The sequence below is a fragment of the Budorcas taxicolor genome, chromosome 20 (assembly GCF_023091745.1).
Source record: "Budorcas taxicolor isolate Tak-1 chromosome 20, Takin1.1, whole genome shotgun sequence".
Classification (NCBI taxonomy): domain Eukaryota; kingdom Metazoa; phylum Chordata; class Mammalia; order Artiodactyla; family Bovidae; genus Budorcas; species Budorcas taxicolor.
This window is the reverse complement of record NC_068929.1, coordinates 38,935,174-38,952,042: the sequence shown is the minus strand read 5'-3', so window position 1 is coordinate 38,952,042 and position 16,869 is coordinate 38,935,174. Positions and strand designations below refer to the sequence as shown.

At 41.9% G+C, this 16,869-nt stretch overlaps 1 protein-coding gene across 2 annotated transcripts in view; it reads left to right on the top strand.

The window, feature by feature from the left end:
- The window catches only part of OSMR (oncostatin M receptor), a 65,860-nt gene that overhangs the window by 31,971 nt on the left and 17,020 nt on the right, over positions 1–16,869 (top strand). For both annotated transcript variants that reach the window (XM_052659139.1, XM_052659140.1), the window contains 6 exons: positions 1,865–2,036; positions 9,838–10,107; positions 11,392–11,515; positions 12,044–12,195; positions 14,325–14,467; positions 16,554–16,707. In XM_052659139.1, the coding sequence (XP_052515099.1) occupies positions 1,865–2,036; positions 9,838–10,107; positions 11,392–11,515; positions 12,044–12,195; positions 14,325–14,467; positions 16,554–16,707 (1,015 nt within the window). The remainder of the gene's footprint in view (positions 1–1,864; positions 2,037–9,837; positions 10,108–11,391; positions 11,516–12,043; positions 12,196–14,324; positions 14,468–16,553; positions 16,708–16,869) is intronic.

Here is a 16,869-nt window from a genome sequence, read left to right as displayed (position 1 = left end):
GTACCATATTCACGTCAGGGGCTTGACCACTGATGAAATGCCACCAACCTAAGGATACATATAGATTGAAAGTCAGGGGATGGAAAAAAGATATTCCATGCAAATGAGAATCAAAAGAAAGTAGGAGTAGCAATAATCATGTGAGACAAATAGACTTTAAAAACTGTTACAAGAGATAAGGAAGTATGGGAGGGAGGGTTTGGGGGAGAATGGATACATGCATATGTATACCTGAGTCCCTTCACTATTCAGCTGAAACTACCACAATATTGTTAATTAACTGTACTCGAATACAACATAAAAAGTTTAAAAGAAATAAAGAAGGTGAGACATCACTTTACCAACAAAGGTCTGTATAGTCAAAGCTATGATTTTTCCAGTAGTCATGTATGTATGTGAGAGTTGGACCATAGAGAAGGCTGAGTGCCAAAGAATTGATGCTTTTGAATTGTGGTGCTGGAGAAGACTCTTTTGAGAGTCCTTTGGACTCTCAAAGAGATCAAACCTGTCAATCCTAAAGAAGATCAACCCTGAATAATCAGTGGAAGGACTGATGCTGAAGCTGAAACTCTAATACTTTGGCCACCTGATGCGAAGAGCCGACTTATTGGAAGAGACCCTGATGCTGAGAAAGACTGAAGGCAGGAAGAGAAGTGGGCAACAGAGGATGAGATGGTTGGATGGCCTTACCGACACAATGGACATGAATTTGAGCAAACTCCGGGAGATAGTGAAGGACAGGGAAGGCTGGCTTGCTGCAGTCCATGGGGCCACAAAGAATTGGACTCAACTTAGTGACTGAACACAACCGTCACATGCAGGGGAGCTTGGGGAGAGGTGGGGGTGGGAAGAAAGCAGAGGGACGAGTAAGAAAAGCTTCATGGAGATGGGTATAACGGGCTTGAAGGTTGAGACCAAGTCCCAGTTCAGAGCGGGGGGATGGGGGTGGGAACACGACATGAGGAAGCACTGAGATATAAAGGCACAAAGCTGGTCCAGCAGTGTGGGGGCAAACCATTGGTTCTTGAGAGAAGAGTCCTGCAAGGGAGAAGCAGGTTGGAGTCAGACAGCAAATGACCTTGGATGACAGGGTAAAGTGTAAAAGGAGCCATTGAAGTTTATTGAATTTAAGAATGAAAACACCAGTGTTTTAGAAAGATGAAGACTAAAATCTATGCAGGAAAAGCAAATTACATTTCAACCTGGACAAGCTTCCCAAGAGCACAATGTAAGTTCTGGCTATGTGGTTGACATCTCTGGGTACTGAAGATTGTGAAGGTTGGAGCTCAAGGAAGGCAGCATGGTCCATGTGGCCCCCCACATCTGAAAAGACAAGACAAAAACCAAGGGGATCATGGCAAGTGATCTATTAACTTCTGGGCGACAGTGGAAGTCCTGGGAACCATGAAGGACTGCCAGCTCTACTGAGGTTTGATCTGATGAATATTAGAAAATTCTTATCAATCTTGCTTATTTTTAAAAAGGTGCCTCAATTAATTCTCTAGTTTGCAAGAATTTTCTCAGCATGCTCTCGTGACCAGAACTGCGTACACCTTTCTCTGATCTTTTCCCCTAAGACTCAAGTAGCGTCTATTCTCTCTCTCTCAGTTAGTTCATGTGATCCCCCTGGAACTAGAGGCCCAAAGAGATTGGGAGCCAAGTTTTCAATAGGCAGGAGGCTATTCCTTGCTGTTCCCTGCTGTACCATCAGAGCACAGGAGCTGGCTGACTGGAAACAGACTGAGCTTGTCCATATCCTGGAGTTATAGTAGACTCTTAGGTGTGTGCTTTAGGATAAGTCCAGCCAAGCCATTTTTCAGGACTGCATGGCTATACGCTTCCAAGTTTTTCTCTTTATTTCTAGGGGAACTACAGCACCACTGTGAAGCGGAACCAAGTCCTGCACTGGAGCTGGGAATCTGAGCTCCCTTTGGAATGTGCCATACACTTTGTAAGAATGAGGACTATGGTGGACGATGCCAGGATTCCTGCACCCAGGTTCTGGAGTAACTGGAGTTCATGGGAGAAAGCAGATGGTAAGAAGTGAGGCTATAAAAGAGTGAGGGGGTTTCCTATCTAATATTTCTTGGGGATCAGTAGTCAAATGGTAGAAGTCCTTATTGAGGAACTCCAGGTAGACACCAGCATTACTGGATCTAAAAATCATGAATGTGAGATTGCCACTGGGAGATAGAGGTCTCAGGATTTTAATATTCTTGCCTGGAAAATTCCATGGACAGAGGAACCTGGCAGGCTACAGTCCATGGGGTCCACAAAGAGTCGGACATGACTGAGCACATACGCATTGGACCCAAAAAGCATGAATGTGAAACTTGCCACTGGAAGACAGAGAGATGTCTGAGGATTTTCCCTCTGAATTTATTCATTGAAATAATTATGCAAATTCAGACAATGTAGGATTCATTTTCGATACGTGTGAAGTATGTACATTATAGAATGCTAAGTGAACAAAGCAAAATATAAATTGTACATTTATTTTTATTAGAGCAACACAAAATGTGTATATAACTAGAGCAGAATTTGGGAAGCTTTTTCCAACAAGGACAAGATAGGAAATATTTTAGGTTTTACAACCCTACATTCTCTATCGGGGCTATTCAGTTCCACCCTTGTAGCATGGGAGCTGTCATAGGCAGTGTGTAAATGAATGGTTGTGTTCCAATAAAACTTTATTACAAAAAGCAGATGGTGGCTGGAATTGGCCCACGGGCCATAGCTTGCCAACCCCTAATGTAGACACAAGGGAGGGAAATATGGAAAACTGGAAGTAATTCTTCATTTGAGTAATGAATTCATGGGTAATTGTGTTTTAAATATCTCTTAATTTTGGTTATTTTGTTGTAATTAAAATTTAGCATTCTTCACAATTTCGTATGCTTCAACTAAGCTATAGGTTAGCTGTAAAGCAATGGTATCTGATGCTCTCAACTATATACCTTGATAGGTTATCTGAAATTCCTACCAAGAGAACCATTCCTTAGCTAAGTATTTATGCAAGTTTAACTCAGACCGATAACACTTTAACCCACAAGAGACCCAGTGATTAGTTTAGTACTAATAGAATAAAATCTGCTTCCTAGTTGCTGCTTTCAACACTATATGTATTTAGTTGTCACATCTCCCCTAGGAAATACATATAATTCTCATCCCTTTTTCACAGATGAGGAAGTGGAGGCCCAAATAGCTTTCTAAAAAAAAGAAAAAATTAAGGTCAGCCGGCCACTAAGTGGTGGAGCCAGAATTCTAACCTGGAAAATCTAGCTCCATAGGCCATGCTCTTAACCATCACATCCTATTGCTGAGAGGCACACTTAGAGAAAAACAAAAAAAGAAAGAGATTAAAAAGATAGTAACAGAAAAAGAAAGAACAAGATTATCAGAAACTTTGGTACAATAGATGAGGTTTCTCAAAATTGTAACCTCCACACTGACCCCAAAATTGATAGAAAAGCTGATTATGCCTGTAAAATTTTTATTAAATTATACTTGATTTATAATATGTACATTTCAGGTGAATAGCACAGTGATTCCGTTATACATTTATATGTATTTTTATCAGATTCTTTTCCCTTATAGGCTGTTCCCTGTGTATACTAGGCCTTTGTTGATTATCTGGTTTATACACAGTAATGTTTATATGTTAACGTGAAACTCCTAATTTATCCACTCCCTGTTCTCTTCTCTCTCCTTTGGTATCCATGTGTTGTTGTTTTGTTTTGTTTGCTGTGTCTGTGAGTCTCTGTTTTGGAAATATGTTCATTTGTGTCATTTTTTCTTTTAGAGTCACATATAAGTGATATCATATGTTATTTGTCTTTGTCTGGCTTTCTGCACTTAGTGTGATACTCTCTGCTGCTGCTGCTGCTAAGTCGCTTCAGTCATGTCCGACCTCATGAACAGCAGCCCACCAGGCTCCCCTGTCCATGGGATTCTCCAGGCAAGGATACTGGAGTGGGTTGCCATTTCCTTCTCCAGTGATACTCTCTAGGTCCATCCATGTTGTGCAGAGGGCATTACTTCATTCTTTTTTATGGCGGAGTAAAATTATATATATATATACACACACCACATTTTCTTTATCCATCTCTCTGTTGATGGATATTTAGGTTGGTTCCATGCCTTGGTATTTGTAAATAGGCCTACAGGGATCCTTTCAAATTGTGGATTTCTCTAGGTATATGCCCAGCAGTGGGATTGCAGGATCATATAGTAGCTCTGTTTTTAGTTTTTTAAGGAATCTCCATGTAGTTCTCTATAGTGGCCACACCACAGTGTTGGAGGGCTCCTATTTCTCCACACCCTCTCAGCGTTTATTATTTGTAACTTTTTGATGATGGCCATTCTGACTGGTGTGAGGTGATACCTCACTGTAGTTTTTTTTCTTTTGCATTGTAGTATTGATTTGCATTTTTCTAATTATTGGTGATGTTGAGCATCTTTTCATGTGCTTTTTTGCCGTCTGTTTGTCTTCTTTGGAGAAATGTCTATTTAGTTCTTCTGTCCATTTTTGATTGTCTTATTTGTTTTTTCATATTGAGCCATATGAACTATTTGTGTATTTTGGAAATTAATCTCTTGATGGTTTCATCATTTGCAAATATTTTCTCCTGTTCTGTAGGTTGCCTTTTTCTTTTGTTTATGGTGTTCTTTGCTGTGTAAAAGCTTTTAAGTTTAATTGAGTCCATTTGTTTATTTTTACTTCCATGACTCTAGGAGGCTGATCCAGAAAGATATTGCTGTGATTTATGTCAAACTGTGTCTTGCCAGTGTTTTCCTCTAGGAATTTTAGAGTGTCTGGTCTTCACTTAGGTCGTTAATCCATCTTGAGTTTATTTGTGTGTATGGTGTTAGTTCAGTAGCTCAGTCATGTCCAACGCTTTGTGACCCCATGGACTGCAGCACGCAAGGCCTCCCTGTCCATCACCACCTCCCAGAGTTTATGCAAACTGATGTCCATTGAGTCAGTGATGCCACCCAACCATCTCATCCTCTGTTGTCCCCTTCTCCTCCTGCCTTCAATCTTTCCCAGCATCAGGGTCTTTTCAAATGAGTCAGCTCTCTGCATCAGGTGACCAAAGTACTGGAGTTTCAACTTCAGGATCAGTCCTTCCAATGAATATTCAGGACTGATTTCCTTTAGGATAGACTGCTTAGATCTCCTTGCTGTCCAAGACTCTCAAGAGTCTTCTCCAACACCACAGTTCAAAAGCATCAATACTTTGGTGCTCACCTTTCTTTATAGTCCAACTCTCAGATCCATACATGACTACTGGAAAAACCATAGCTTTAACTAGATGGACCTTTGTTGGCAAAGTAATGTCTCTTCTTTTTAACACACTATCTAGGTTGGTCATAACTTTCCTTCCAAGGAGCAAGCATCTTTAATTTCATGCATGCAGTCACCATCTGCAGTGATTTAGGAGCCCCAAGAAATAAAGTCTCTCACTGTTTCCACTGTTTCCCCTTCTATTTCCCATGAAGTGATGGGACCAGATGCCACGATCCTTGTTTTCTGAATGTTGAGTTTTAAGCCAATTTTTTCACTCTCCTCTTTCACTTTCATCAAGAGGCTCTTTAGTTCTTCTTCACTTTCTGCCTTAAGTGTGGTGTCATCTGCATATCTGAGGTTATTGATATTTCTCCAGCAATATTGATTCCAGCTTTTGCTATATCCAGCCCAGCATTTCTTCTGATGTACTCTGCATAGAAGTTAAATAAGCAGGGTGACAATATACAGCCTTGATGTGTTCCTTTCCTGATTTGGAACCAGTCCGTTGTTCCATGTCCAGTTCTAACTGTTGCTTTCTGACCTGCATACAGATTTCTCAAGAGGCAGGTCAGGTGGTCTGGTATTCCCATCTCTTTCAGAATTTTCCACAGTTGATTGTGATCCAAACAGTCAAAGGTTTTGGGGTAGTTAATAAAGCAGATGTTTTTCTAGAACTCTTGCTGTTTCAGTGATCCAACAAATGTTGGTAGTTTGATCTCTGGTTCCTCTGCCTTTTCTAAATCCAGCTTGAACATCTGGAAATTCATGGTTCACGTACTGTTGAAGCCTGGCTTGGAGAATTTTGACCATTACATTACTAGTGTGTGAGATGAGTGCAATTGTGCAGTAGTTTGAGCATTCTTTGGCATTGCCTTTCTTTGGGATTGGAATGAAAACTGACCTTTTCCAGTCCCGTGGCCACTGCTGAGTTTTCCAAATTTGCTAACATATTGAGTGCAGCACTTTCACAGCATCATCTTTTAGGATTTGAAATAGCTCAACTGGAATTCCATCACCTCCACTAGCTTTGTTCATGGTGATGCTTCCTAAGGCCCACTTGACTTCACATTCCAGGATGTCTGGCTCTAGGTGAGTGATCACACCATCGTGATCATCTGGGTCATGAAAATCTTTTTTGTATAGTTCTTCTGTGTATTCTTGCCACCTCTTCTTAATATCTTCTGCTTCTCTTAGGTTCATACCATTTCTGTCCTTTATTGTGCCCATCTTTGCATGAAAATTTCTATTGGTGTTTCTAATTTTCTTGAAGAGATCTCTAGTCTTTCCCATTATGTTGTTTTCCTCTATTTCTTTGCATTGTTCACTTAGGAAGTCTTTCTTATCTCTCCTTGCTATTCTTTGGAACTCTGCATTCAAATGGATATAGCTTTCCTTTTCTCCTTTGCCTTTCACTTCTCTTCTTTTCTCAACTATTTGTAAGTCCTCCTTAGACAACCATTTTTCCCTTTTGCATTTCTTTTTCTTGGGGATGGTCTTGATCACTGCTTCCTGTACGGTATCCTGAACCTCCGCCCATAGTTCTTCAGGCCCTCTGGTTTTCAGATCTAGCCCCTAGAATCTATTTGTCATTTCCACTGTATAGTCATAAGGGATTTGATATAGGTCATACCTGAATGGGCTAGTAGTTTTCCCTACTTTCTTCAATTTAAGTGTGAATTTGGCAATAAGGAGTTCATGATCTGAGCCACAGTCAGCTCCCAGTCTTATTTTTGCTGGCTGTGTAGAGCTTTTCCATCTTTGACTGCAAAAAATATAATCAGTCTGATCTCAGTAATGACCATCTGGTGATGTCCACGTGTAAAGTCTTCTCTTGTGTTGTTTGAAGAGGGTGTTTTCTATGACCAGTGTGTTCTCTTGGCAAAACTCTGTTAGCCTTTGCCCTGCTTCATTCTGTACTCCAAGGCCAAATTTGCCCATTACTCCAGGTATCTGTTGACTGCTTACTTTTGCATTCCAGGCCCCTGTAATGAAAAGGACATCTTTTTTGGGGGGTATTCTAGAAGGTCTTGTAGGTCTCCATAGAACTGTTCAACTTCAGCTTCTTCAGCATTTTTGGTCTGGGCATAGACTTGGATTACTGTGATATTGAATGGTTTGTGTTGGAAATGAACAGAGATCATTCTGTCATTTTTGAGATTGCATCCAAGTACTGCATTGTAGACTCTTTTGTTGACTGTGATGGCTACTCCATTTCTTCTAAGGAATTCCTGCCCACAGTAGTAGATATAATGGTCATCTGAGTTAAATTCACCCATTCCAGTCCATTTTAGTTTGCTGATTCCTAAAATCTCAGTGTTCACTCTTGCCATCTCCTGTTTGACCACTTCCAAATTGCCTTGATCCTTGGACCTAACATTCCAGGTTCTATGCAATATTGCTCTTTACAGCATCAGACTCTACTTCCATCACCAGTCCCATCCACAACTGGGTGTCGTTTTTGCTTTGGCTCCATCCCTTCATTCTTTCTGGAGTTAGTTCTCCACTCTTCTCCAGTAGCATCCTGGGCACCTACCGACCCAGGGAGTTCATCTTTCAGTGTTCTTGTTGTCTTTTCATACTGTTCTGGGGACTGGGGAAACAGGCACAGTCAGAAACTTGTACGCACTAGGACCCAGGAGAAAGGCGCAGTGACCCCACAAGAGACTGACCCAGACTTGCCCGTGAGTGTCCAGGAGTCTCTGGCGGAGGCGTGGGTCAGCAGTGGCCTGCTGCAGGCTTCTGTAGCAGTGCCTGCGTGGGACCTTTTGAAGGAGGTCACCATTATCTTCACTACCTCCACCATAGTCTGACCTCAGGTCAAGTAACAGGGATGGAACACAGCCCTGCCCTTCAATAGAAAATTGTATTAAAGATTTACAGAGCATGGCCCCACCCATCAGAACAAGTTTCCCCCTCGGTCAGTCTCTCCCATCAGGAAGCTTCCATAAGCCTCTTATCCTTCTCCATCAGAGTACAGACAGATTGAAAACCACAATCACAGAAAACTAACCAATCTGATCACATGGACCAAAGCCTTGTCTAACTCAGTGAAACTATGAGCCAGGCCATGTAAGGCCATCCACAATGGATGGGTCATGGTGGAGAGTTCTAACAAAATGTGATCCACTGGAGAAGGGAATGGCAAACCACTTCAGTATTCTTGCCTTGAGAACCCCATGAACAGTATGAAAACAGTATGAATGGTGTTAGAGAGTGTTCTAATTTCATTGTTTTACATGTAGCTGTCCAGTTTTCTCAGTACTGCTTATTGAAGAGACTGTTTTTTCTCTACTGTATTTTCTTGCCTCCTTTGTCATAGATTAATTGACCACAGGTGAGTGGGTTTATTGCTGGGCTTTTTATCCTGTTCCATTGATCTGTGTTTCTGGTTTTGTGCCAGTGACATACTGTGCTAATTACTATGGCTTTGTAGTATAATCTGAAGGCAGGGAGCCTGTTTCCTCCAGCTCCTCTTTTCTGTCTTAAGACTGCTCTGGCTACTCAGGGTCTTTTGTGTTTCCACACAAATTTTTTTGTTCTAATTCTGTGAAAGATGCCATTGGTAATTTGATAGGGATTGAATTGGATCTATAGAGTGCCTTGGGTAGTGTGGTCATTTTGACAATATTGATTCTTCCCATCTCAGAACAGGGTGTATCTTTTCATCTGCTCGTCTTCTTTGATTTCTTTTAAGGCTGATTATTCCTAATCCCCAAAGCACTGGCTGTCAACTAGTTGCACACAGAATCACCTGGGGACCTTAAAATCCTACCCCTCAGGCGTAGGTCACTTGGGTGACCTCAGTGATGGCAGTTTTAGAGCTCTGGTGGGCCAGAAGCCAAACTGAAGGGCATGAGGTGATCAGGGGGTGATGACAGCTTAGTGATAGACAGAGGCAGCTCCTTGGGGAGTGGAGGAATGCGTGGAGAGGAGGAAGGATGCAGGCATGGAGGATGATGAGTGGGATATACAGAAAGAAGACAGAAGTGAAAGGAGATACTTGGGTGACTGGCATCTGAGAAGCTGGAAGATGAGTGATTTTCAGGACGATTTAGAGCTTATGAGGGACACGTGGCTTGGGAGCTGGGAAGAAGGTGGTGGGTGTGAATGTGGCTTTGCCACTTGCAGGGTGAGTGAACTTGAGGTCAGTCCTGCCTGTCCCATTGCTGTAAGGTGATAAGGATGACAAGAGAGAAACTACATAAGCACTGAACATGGGACCTCCTACATGGCTAGCATCAGTAGAGAGCAGCTACTGCTGTCCTGGAAACCAGCCCATCACCGGCAATAATAGGGTCATTCACAGGACCACAGGGCGACAATCACTGTGCTGTCTCAGCAGTGGAAGCCGGAGCAGTGATGTTCCCATAACGATAAGAGTGATGGTACACAGCACTTTCTTGCACACAACAAAGTTTATAGATTTTTAGGTTCTTATTTTCTCCAGGAGGTAGAAAAAGCTAAGGTTATCTGTTGAGAGTGAGACAGAAGGGGATGGTTTGAATTTGAGCCCAAGCCTCACTGAGCTGTCTTCTTTTATCTTGCAGCCCAGAATTCACTTGGAGATCATCCATTGTACGTTTTCCCTAAAGATAAGCTGGTGGAAGAGGGCTCCGATGTCACCATTTGTTACATTTCTAGGAACCATCAAGATAACATATCCTGTTATTTGGAAGATGAACTGACATATGGAAAACAACTTGATCAAAATGTATGGGCATTCGAGCTGAAGAACGTTTCTTTCCATAGGAAAACTGGGACCAATTTCTATTGTAAGGGCCAAGGTGTTCCAGAGGGCGTCGTTCTTTTTGTCTCAAGTGAGTGGACCCATTCTCTGTGACCCCCCTCTTCCCATTTCCCGTGGAAGAGATCAAATCTTCTTTCCCAGAAGAAAGATTTCTACTTGTGGCCTCAGTTGACTTTTGTTTTCCAAGCCTTCTAGGAGAGTCTCTGTCAAAGATATTCTGAAGCCATACTTGTCGGATTTCCTGTTGCTTTCTTGAGCTTACTGAAATTTTATTCCTAGGAAATCGAGTGATAAAAAGGAGAAAGTTCAGGTCATGACCTGGACCACTGAGAAAATATCCTGTTTTGTGTGAGCCATGCTGGAATGACCACAGGATGGCAGGGCGGGGCGGGGAGGAGAGAGGCTGCAGGCTGGATGGCCCTAGAGAGGCAGCCAAGGTCGTGGTCGGAAGACCTGGGTTTGACTCTTCTTCCCGTGGCTGGGTGCTCCATCTTGGCCAAGTTTCCCCCTCTGTGAGCTAGTCTAGTAATGGTGGTTGTGAGGATCACAGGAACACGGGCAGGGCTGTATGATCAATAGCCGCACAGGACTTCAGCAGATGAGGCCTTTACTGCCCTTAACTGGGTGGTGAAGGGGAGAGCAGGCAGCTTGTACTTCTCTTGTCGATCTGTGTATGTTCCCCCTCCCCGACCTGCTGTGGCCTCCTGTGTTGTCTTGCAGCCTCCACCCTCCCCCTCACAGCGGGGCAGCACGTGCATCCCCTCCCTCCCTGCATTCCCTCCCACAGGCCATCTCCAGTCTCCTGGACGCTTGCTCACCCATACTCCTTGTGTGTCCTCTGAGAACAGCGGTGCCTCGGGGACTTGGAGATGCCGCATGTACGTTCCTTAGAACTCTCAGCCTTGAGCTGCTGAAGTTAGCAGGTTCCCCAGATCTGGCTTCCTGGCCTCCCAAGCACAGCCCAGGCGCTCGAAGCTGCAGCATCCAACACGAAACACCAGGCAACACTGACTCCATTCACTCATCACTTGGCCCATTTTGTCTGCATGTCGCCAGACTGCTGCATGCTCACTGGCCAGCTCTGGGGCTACCAGTGCAGACCTCATACAGCCACTCCCGCTGTCCCTGGTGACATCCCAGCAAAGCACCAGGGAAGGAAGGAGAAGGGGCCAAGGTGAGGTACCCGAATGTGACTTTCTGCAGCTGCTGATGCGCTGGCCTCTGTTGAAGTAAACTTTTCACTGTTCAGAGCAACTCTGTGGCCTCAGATCCCAAAGAGAGCTTTCCATTTCATTTGTGTTTGAACAACGGGCTTCTGCTCAGCGTTTCATCTGCCTTTTCTTTGTATGGACAGAAGTGCTTGAAGAGCCCAAGGACTTTTCTTGTGAAACCCGGGACCTGAAGACTGTGACCTGTACCTGGGATCCCGGGAGTGACACTGGCTTGATTCAACTGCCTTCTTACACTCTATTTGAATCGTAAGTGAGCTCTGGTTACGTTAGTGACAGATTCTCCCTTGTTTGAGGTGCTCGTGATAACATATCAAAAATTTTCAACAAGTATTTTCAGACAACCTTGCCAGGGTCAGGAAGAAATCCTTAAGGGGTCACAGGTATATGATACTTTCTATCCAAGTTTGGTGAAGGGAAAATGGAGCATAAAAATAATAAGACCATTAGTTGTGAATCTTGATGTGAAATAACTCCATCTGGTGATCTGGATCTACCAAATTTCTTTTAAGAGTACCCAAAGTAGTAAACTAAGGAAAGTTTCCACAACCCCTGAGGGGAAGTCAGCAATTCATCCTTACGTATTTAAGCACATAAATCAAGTTTTTTGAAACAGTGTTTTCATCATCAGTATTTGCTGGTGATGGATCGATGCTGTTGTGTGGAACATAGTTTGAAAGCCACTGAACGTGTCCCCCAAGGGATTCAGGGACACACATCTGTGTTGACAAAAGTGTAAACCCTGAAATTGTTGTGTGTGTGTGTGTTTTTTTTAAGATTTTCCGGGAAAAAGACACTTTGTAAACACAGAAACCGGTGTGATTGGCAAGTAACTCAAGACTCACAAGAAGTGTATAACTTTACACTCGTGGCTGAAAACTACTTTAGAAAAAGAAGTGTCAGTATTCTTTTTAACCTGATCCATGGAGGTGAGACTTGAGTGTAGCTCGCTGTGGTCACTGGCATAGCTTTGTTTGACACACTGTGTGATCAAGTCAATGTGCTGGAGATTTCTGCCTAGTTCACAGCCTAAGCGAAAGTCTTAGTTTGTAACTACTGTTCACGCCACGCTTCTCCTCATGGGTGCATGCATGGCCCGTGGTCCCCATTATTTGTTTGTGTTGATAACGTAATGAATGCCAAGGAGCTTACCTCCAGTTCAGACTAGAAATCTAACAATGACTTACGTCATCTCCCGTCCCACAGCCCCCGTTCCGCTCCTTTCACTGCGGAAATGACACATTTATTTTGTGTGTGCTTGTGGATATATTATCATTTCTTATGAAATCCTGTTTTTATTTTGTTTTAATGCATACCAGAGACATTAAGCTATATGTAATAATCCTAGTAATTGTTTTTATATAGTACTAAATTGCTAACACTTACTCATATTATCCAGGGGTGTTGTAGTCCATTTATTTTCACTGCTATAAAGTATTTCATTGTGTAAATATACAGTATTTCATTCATACATCTCCTTTTATGGGTTTTCAGATTGTCTCAAGGTTTATGCTCTTGGATACAGTGTTAATAACAGCATTTTGATATATATATATATCCAGTAAACACCTATAATTTTGTTTTGTTTTGAGCATATACCTATACCTAAGAGTAGAATTGATGAGGACTCAGAAAATGTAAATGTTCAACTTGTAAGATAATGCCAAATCCATTTCCAAAGTGGTTGTAGCAGTGTATTCTCTCCAGATTGGTGTTGTCGTCCTTTTCATTTTTGCCAGTTGAATGAATGGAAAGTGGTATTTTGTGATGGTTCTGATCTGCACATCTCTGAAGCTGCGTGTCTCTGTCTGTGTTTTGATTATACCCCCTCCTCTTTTATGAAATGCAGAATCTTTAATCATGCTGTTCATTTATTCTGGAATGCTTGTCCTTCTTTTACGTTCTTAATTCTACACATCATTTAGATTTCAATTCAATTATCACTTCAGTCAGTCAGCTAACTACAGGGGGATGCCAATCCAGCAGGCACTTTGGATCCAGCTGTGAACAGGATTGAGTAATTGCCCCTAATGAGTATATGTGCTAGTGTGTGCTGGGGGAGAGGGTGGAGAGGGGGGTGTGGAGACACGCAGTAAATATATAAACAAGTTAATAGCGCCACTCCAAGCATTGCTAAGTCCTGTGAAGAAGATAAATTGAGGTAGGAGGGTAGAGAATGCCTGGGATGCTGCTTCAGCTGGGAAGAGGGCGCTGAAGGGTGGGGAGGCAGGAGACCTCTAGGGCATTGGGAGCAAACGGAATGGATTAGAAAAGGTCTCGGGATGGGAGCAGGCTCTGGGTGTTTCAGGGACAGAAAGAACGTCCTGTGTGTCTCCTGTGAGAGAAAGGAGATTGGAGTGGTGGGCAATGGCCAGGTTACACAGCAGCTCTGGAAGGGGGTAAGATGGAAGGTGTTTTTATTTCAGATATTCAATGATATTTTTCAGTTCTAAAATTTCCATTTAATTCTTTCTTTAAAACCGTTTTTTTGTCCACTGAGAAGTGTTTTCCTTCTATTCATTTCAGGTGCATTTACTTTTACCTCGTGGATCTGTCTTAAAGTCTTTATCTAATCGTTGTAGCTTCAAGGGAGTCATCTTGATACATGCGTTGGTATCTGTTGACTGACTTTTCCCTTTGAAATTGGTGGCATTTTCTGTTTTTTGGTTTTGTTTTGTATGTCAAATGATTTTGGATTGTATTCTTGCCATTGTTAAAGTTACTTTGGTTAGACTCGGGATTCTGTTATATTCTCTTTGATGGGCCACTTCTCCAAGTTTCGACTCCCCTCTATGTTCTTCCCTGCTTTTGTTTAATTGTAAGAGTCCTCAGTTTCTTTTTATATTTTTTTCCGAGTTTCTAATATAATCAATGAGAAAGAAAGGCTGTAGTTGGCTTACTCTATCTTAGCTGCAAGTCTGGTTTTATTTGTCATTTTCTCAACAATAAGCAAAAGTACATATTGGGTAAAACAATGAAAAAATGAAGTGCCTATTTACCAAAGTCTTTTTGGATCTATACTTGAGTTTATTTTTAATTTTTTAATTTATTTTGGCAGTTCATCCCATGGCTCCCTATAACTTATTCCCTAAAAATGTCAGTGCTACAAATGCCACCATGACCTGGAAGGTATCCTCCATAGGACACAATTCTGCACTTTTGTGTCAGCTTCAGCTCCTTGGTGAAGGAAAAGTGATACAAGTAAGAGCTTAACTTTCTATTTTCAAAAATTTCTTTATGTCTAAACAGAGACTAGTGCATATAAAATCTCTTGAAATTTTTATTTCTGTGTGGGTTCAAATGGAAGGGATCATCTGTTTACAAGGAGGAATGTTACTCAGCCACTGAAAGGAATGAAAGTGGGTCATTTGTAGATACGTGGATGAACCAGTCTGTCATACAGAGTGAAGTGAGTCAGAAATGGGAAAACAATGATCATATATGAATGCATAATGTGGAATCTAGAAAATGGTGCAGATGAACCTATTTCCAAGGCAGAAATAGAGATGCAGACGTAGAGAATGGACTTGCGAACATGGGGGTGAGGGCAAGGAGGAGTGGAATGCTTTGGGAGACTGGGATTGACATATATACCCTACCATGGATTAGGTTGGTGCAAAAGTAATCATGGTTTTGCATTGTTGAATTTTACTGTTTGATATGAGAATACCTTCTTAAATAAATGTGGTTATGATATGTATCATTTTAATGTACACTTCTCACTTTATGTTTTTTGCTAATGACTTATGACTTGCTATTTATTTTATATTTATTTTAGACTAGGGAAATGATGTTAGACAAAAAGCAAATTCAAGCAATTTTCTTATTAGAGTTCAAAATGAGCCATAAATCAGCAGAGGCAACTTGCAACATCAGCAACACATTTGGCCCAGGAACTGCTAACGAGTCTATAGCACAGCAGTGGTTCAAGAAGTTTTGCAAAGGAGACAAGAGCCTTGAAGATGAGGAGTGCAGTGACTGGCCATCGGAAATTGTCAACGACGAATTGAGAGGATCATTTTCCAACTACAGGAGAAGTTGCCAAAGAGCTCAGTGCTGACCATTCTATGGTAATTCAATATTTGAAGCAAATTGGAAAAGTGAAAAATCTCCATAAGTGGGTGCCTCATTAACTGACCAGAAATCACAAAAATCATCATTTTAAAGTGCTGTCATTTCTTATTTTATGCAAAAATAATTAACCATTTCTTGATCGGAGTTTGATGTGTGATGAAAAGTGGATTTTATATGACAACTGGTGATGACCAGCTCAGTGGTTGGACCTAGAAGAAGGTTCAAAGCCCTTCCCAAAGCCACACTTGCACCAAGAAAAGGTCTTGATCACTGTCTGATGATGGTCTGCTGCCTGGCTGATCCACTATAGCTTTCTGAATCCTGGCAAAACCATTACATCTGAGAAGTATGCTCAGCAAATCAATGAGATGCACTGAAAACTGCAATTCCTGGCACTGGTCAACAGAACAGTCCCAGTTCTTCTGCACGACAATGTCTGAATGGACATTGCACAGCCAGTGCTTCAAAAGTTGAATGAATTGGGCTATGAAGCTTTGCCTCATGCACTGTTCACCTGACCTTTCACCAACCAGCTACCACTTCTTCAAGCATCTCAGCAATGTTTTGCAGAGAAAATGCTTCCACAACCAGCAGGAGGCAGAAAATGCTTTCCAAGAGTTTGATGAATCCCCAAACACAGATTTTACACTACAGGAATAAACCAACTTATTTCTTAATGGTAGAAATGTATGGATTGTAATGGTTCCTGTTTTGCTTAATAAATATGTGTTTGAGCCTAGTTACAATGATTTAAAATTCATGGTCTGAAACCACAATTACTTCTTCACCAACCTATATAAAATGACTAGTGAGAAGCTGCTATATAGCACAGAAAGCTCAGCTCGGAGCTCTGTGATAACCAAGAAGGGTGGGATGATATGAGATCGGAGGGAGGTCCTAGAGGGAGGGGATATACGTGTGTGTGTGTGTCTCTCTCTATATATATATATAAAATGTATATATATAGATGATTCATTTCGTTGTACAGCAGAAACTAACACAACATTGTAAAGCGATTCTATTCCAATTAAAAAAACAAAGGTCCAGGAAATTAATCATAAACCTCTAGAATTCAGAGATATTTTTCCTCAAAGAACTAGTTGTACTCCAGGTCTAGATGTTCCGTGTGTGATTTGGCTTTACAATAAAGTGTGCTTACCGGTACTTCTGTCGTCTTCCTCCTCATTTCATCTTTTTTTTTTTTTTAATCAAGCAACACAATATCTCCATCAGAGTGAATGGTGAGTACCTCTTAAGTGAGCTGAAGCCAGACACAGAATATATGGCCCATGTACGCTGCGCTTATGCCGACCACTTCTGGAAATGGAGTGAATTGATTAGCCAAAACTTCACCACAGCTGAAGCTGGTACGTTTGGCTCCCTGACATCCCAAGAATCTAAACTGACTGACAGGAGACAGGTGGACTTCCCTGAGAACTTCTGCTTGTACCAAAAACTCAGGGGAAAGTATTACAGCAGAGGCTGAGTACCATCTTAAAAAAAAAAAAAAGTGAATTTAATGCCTAACG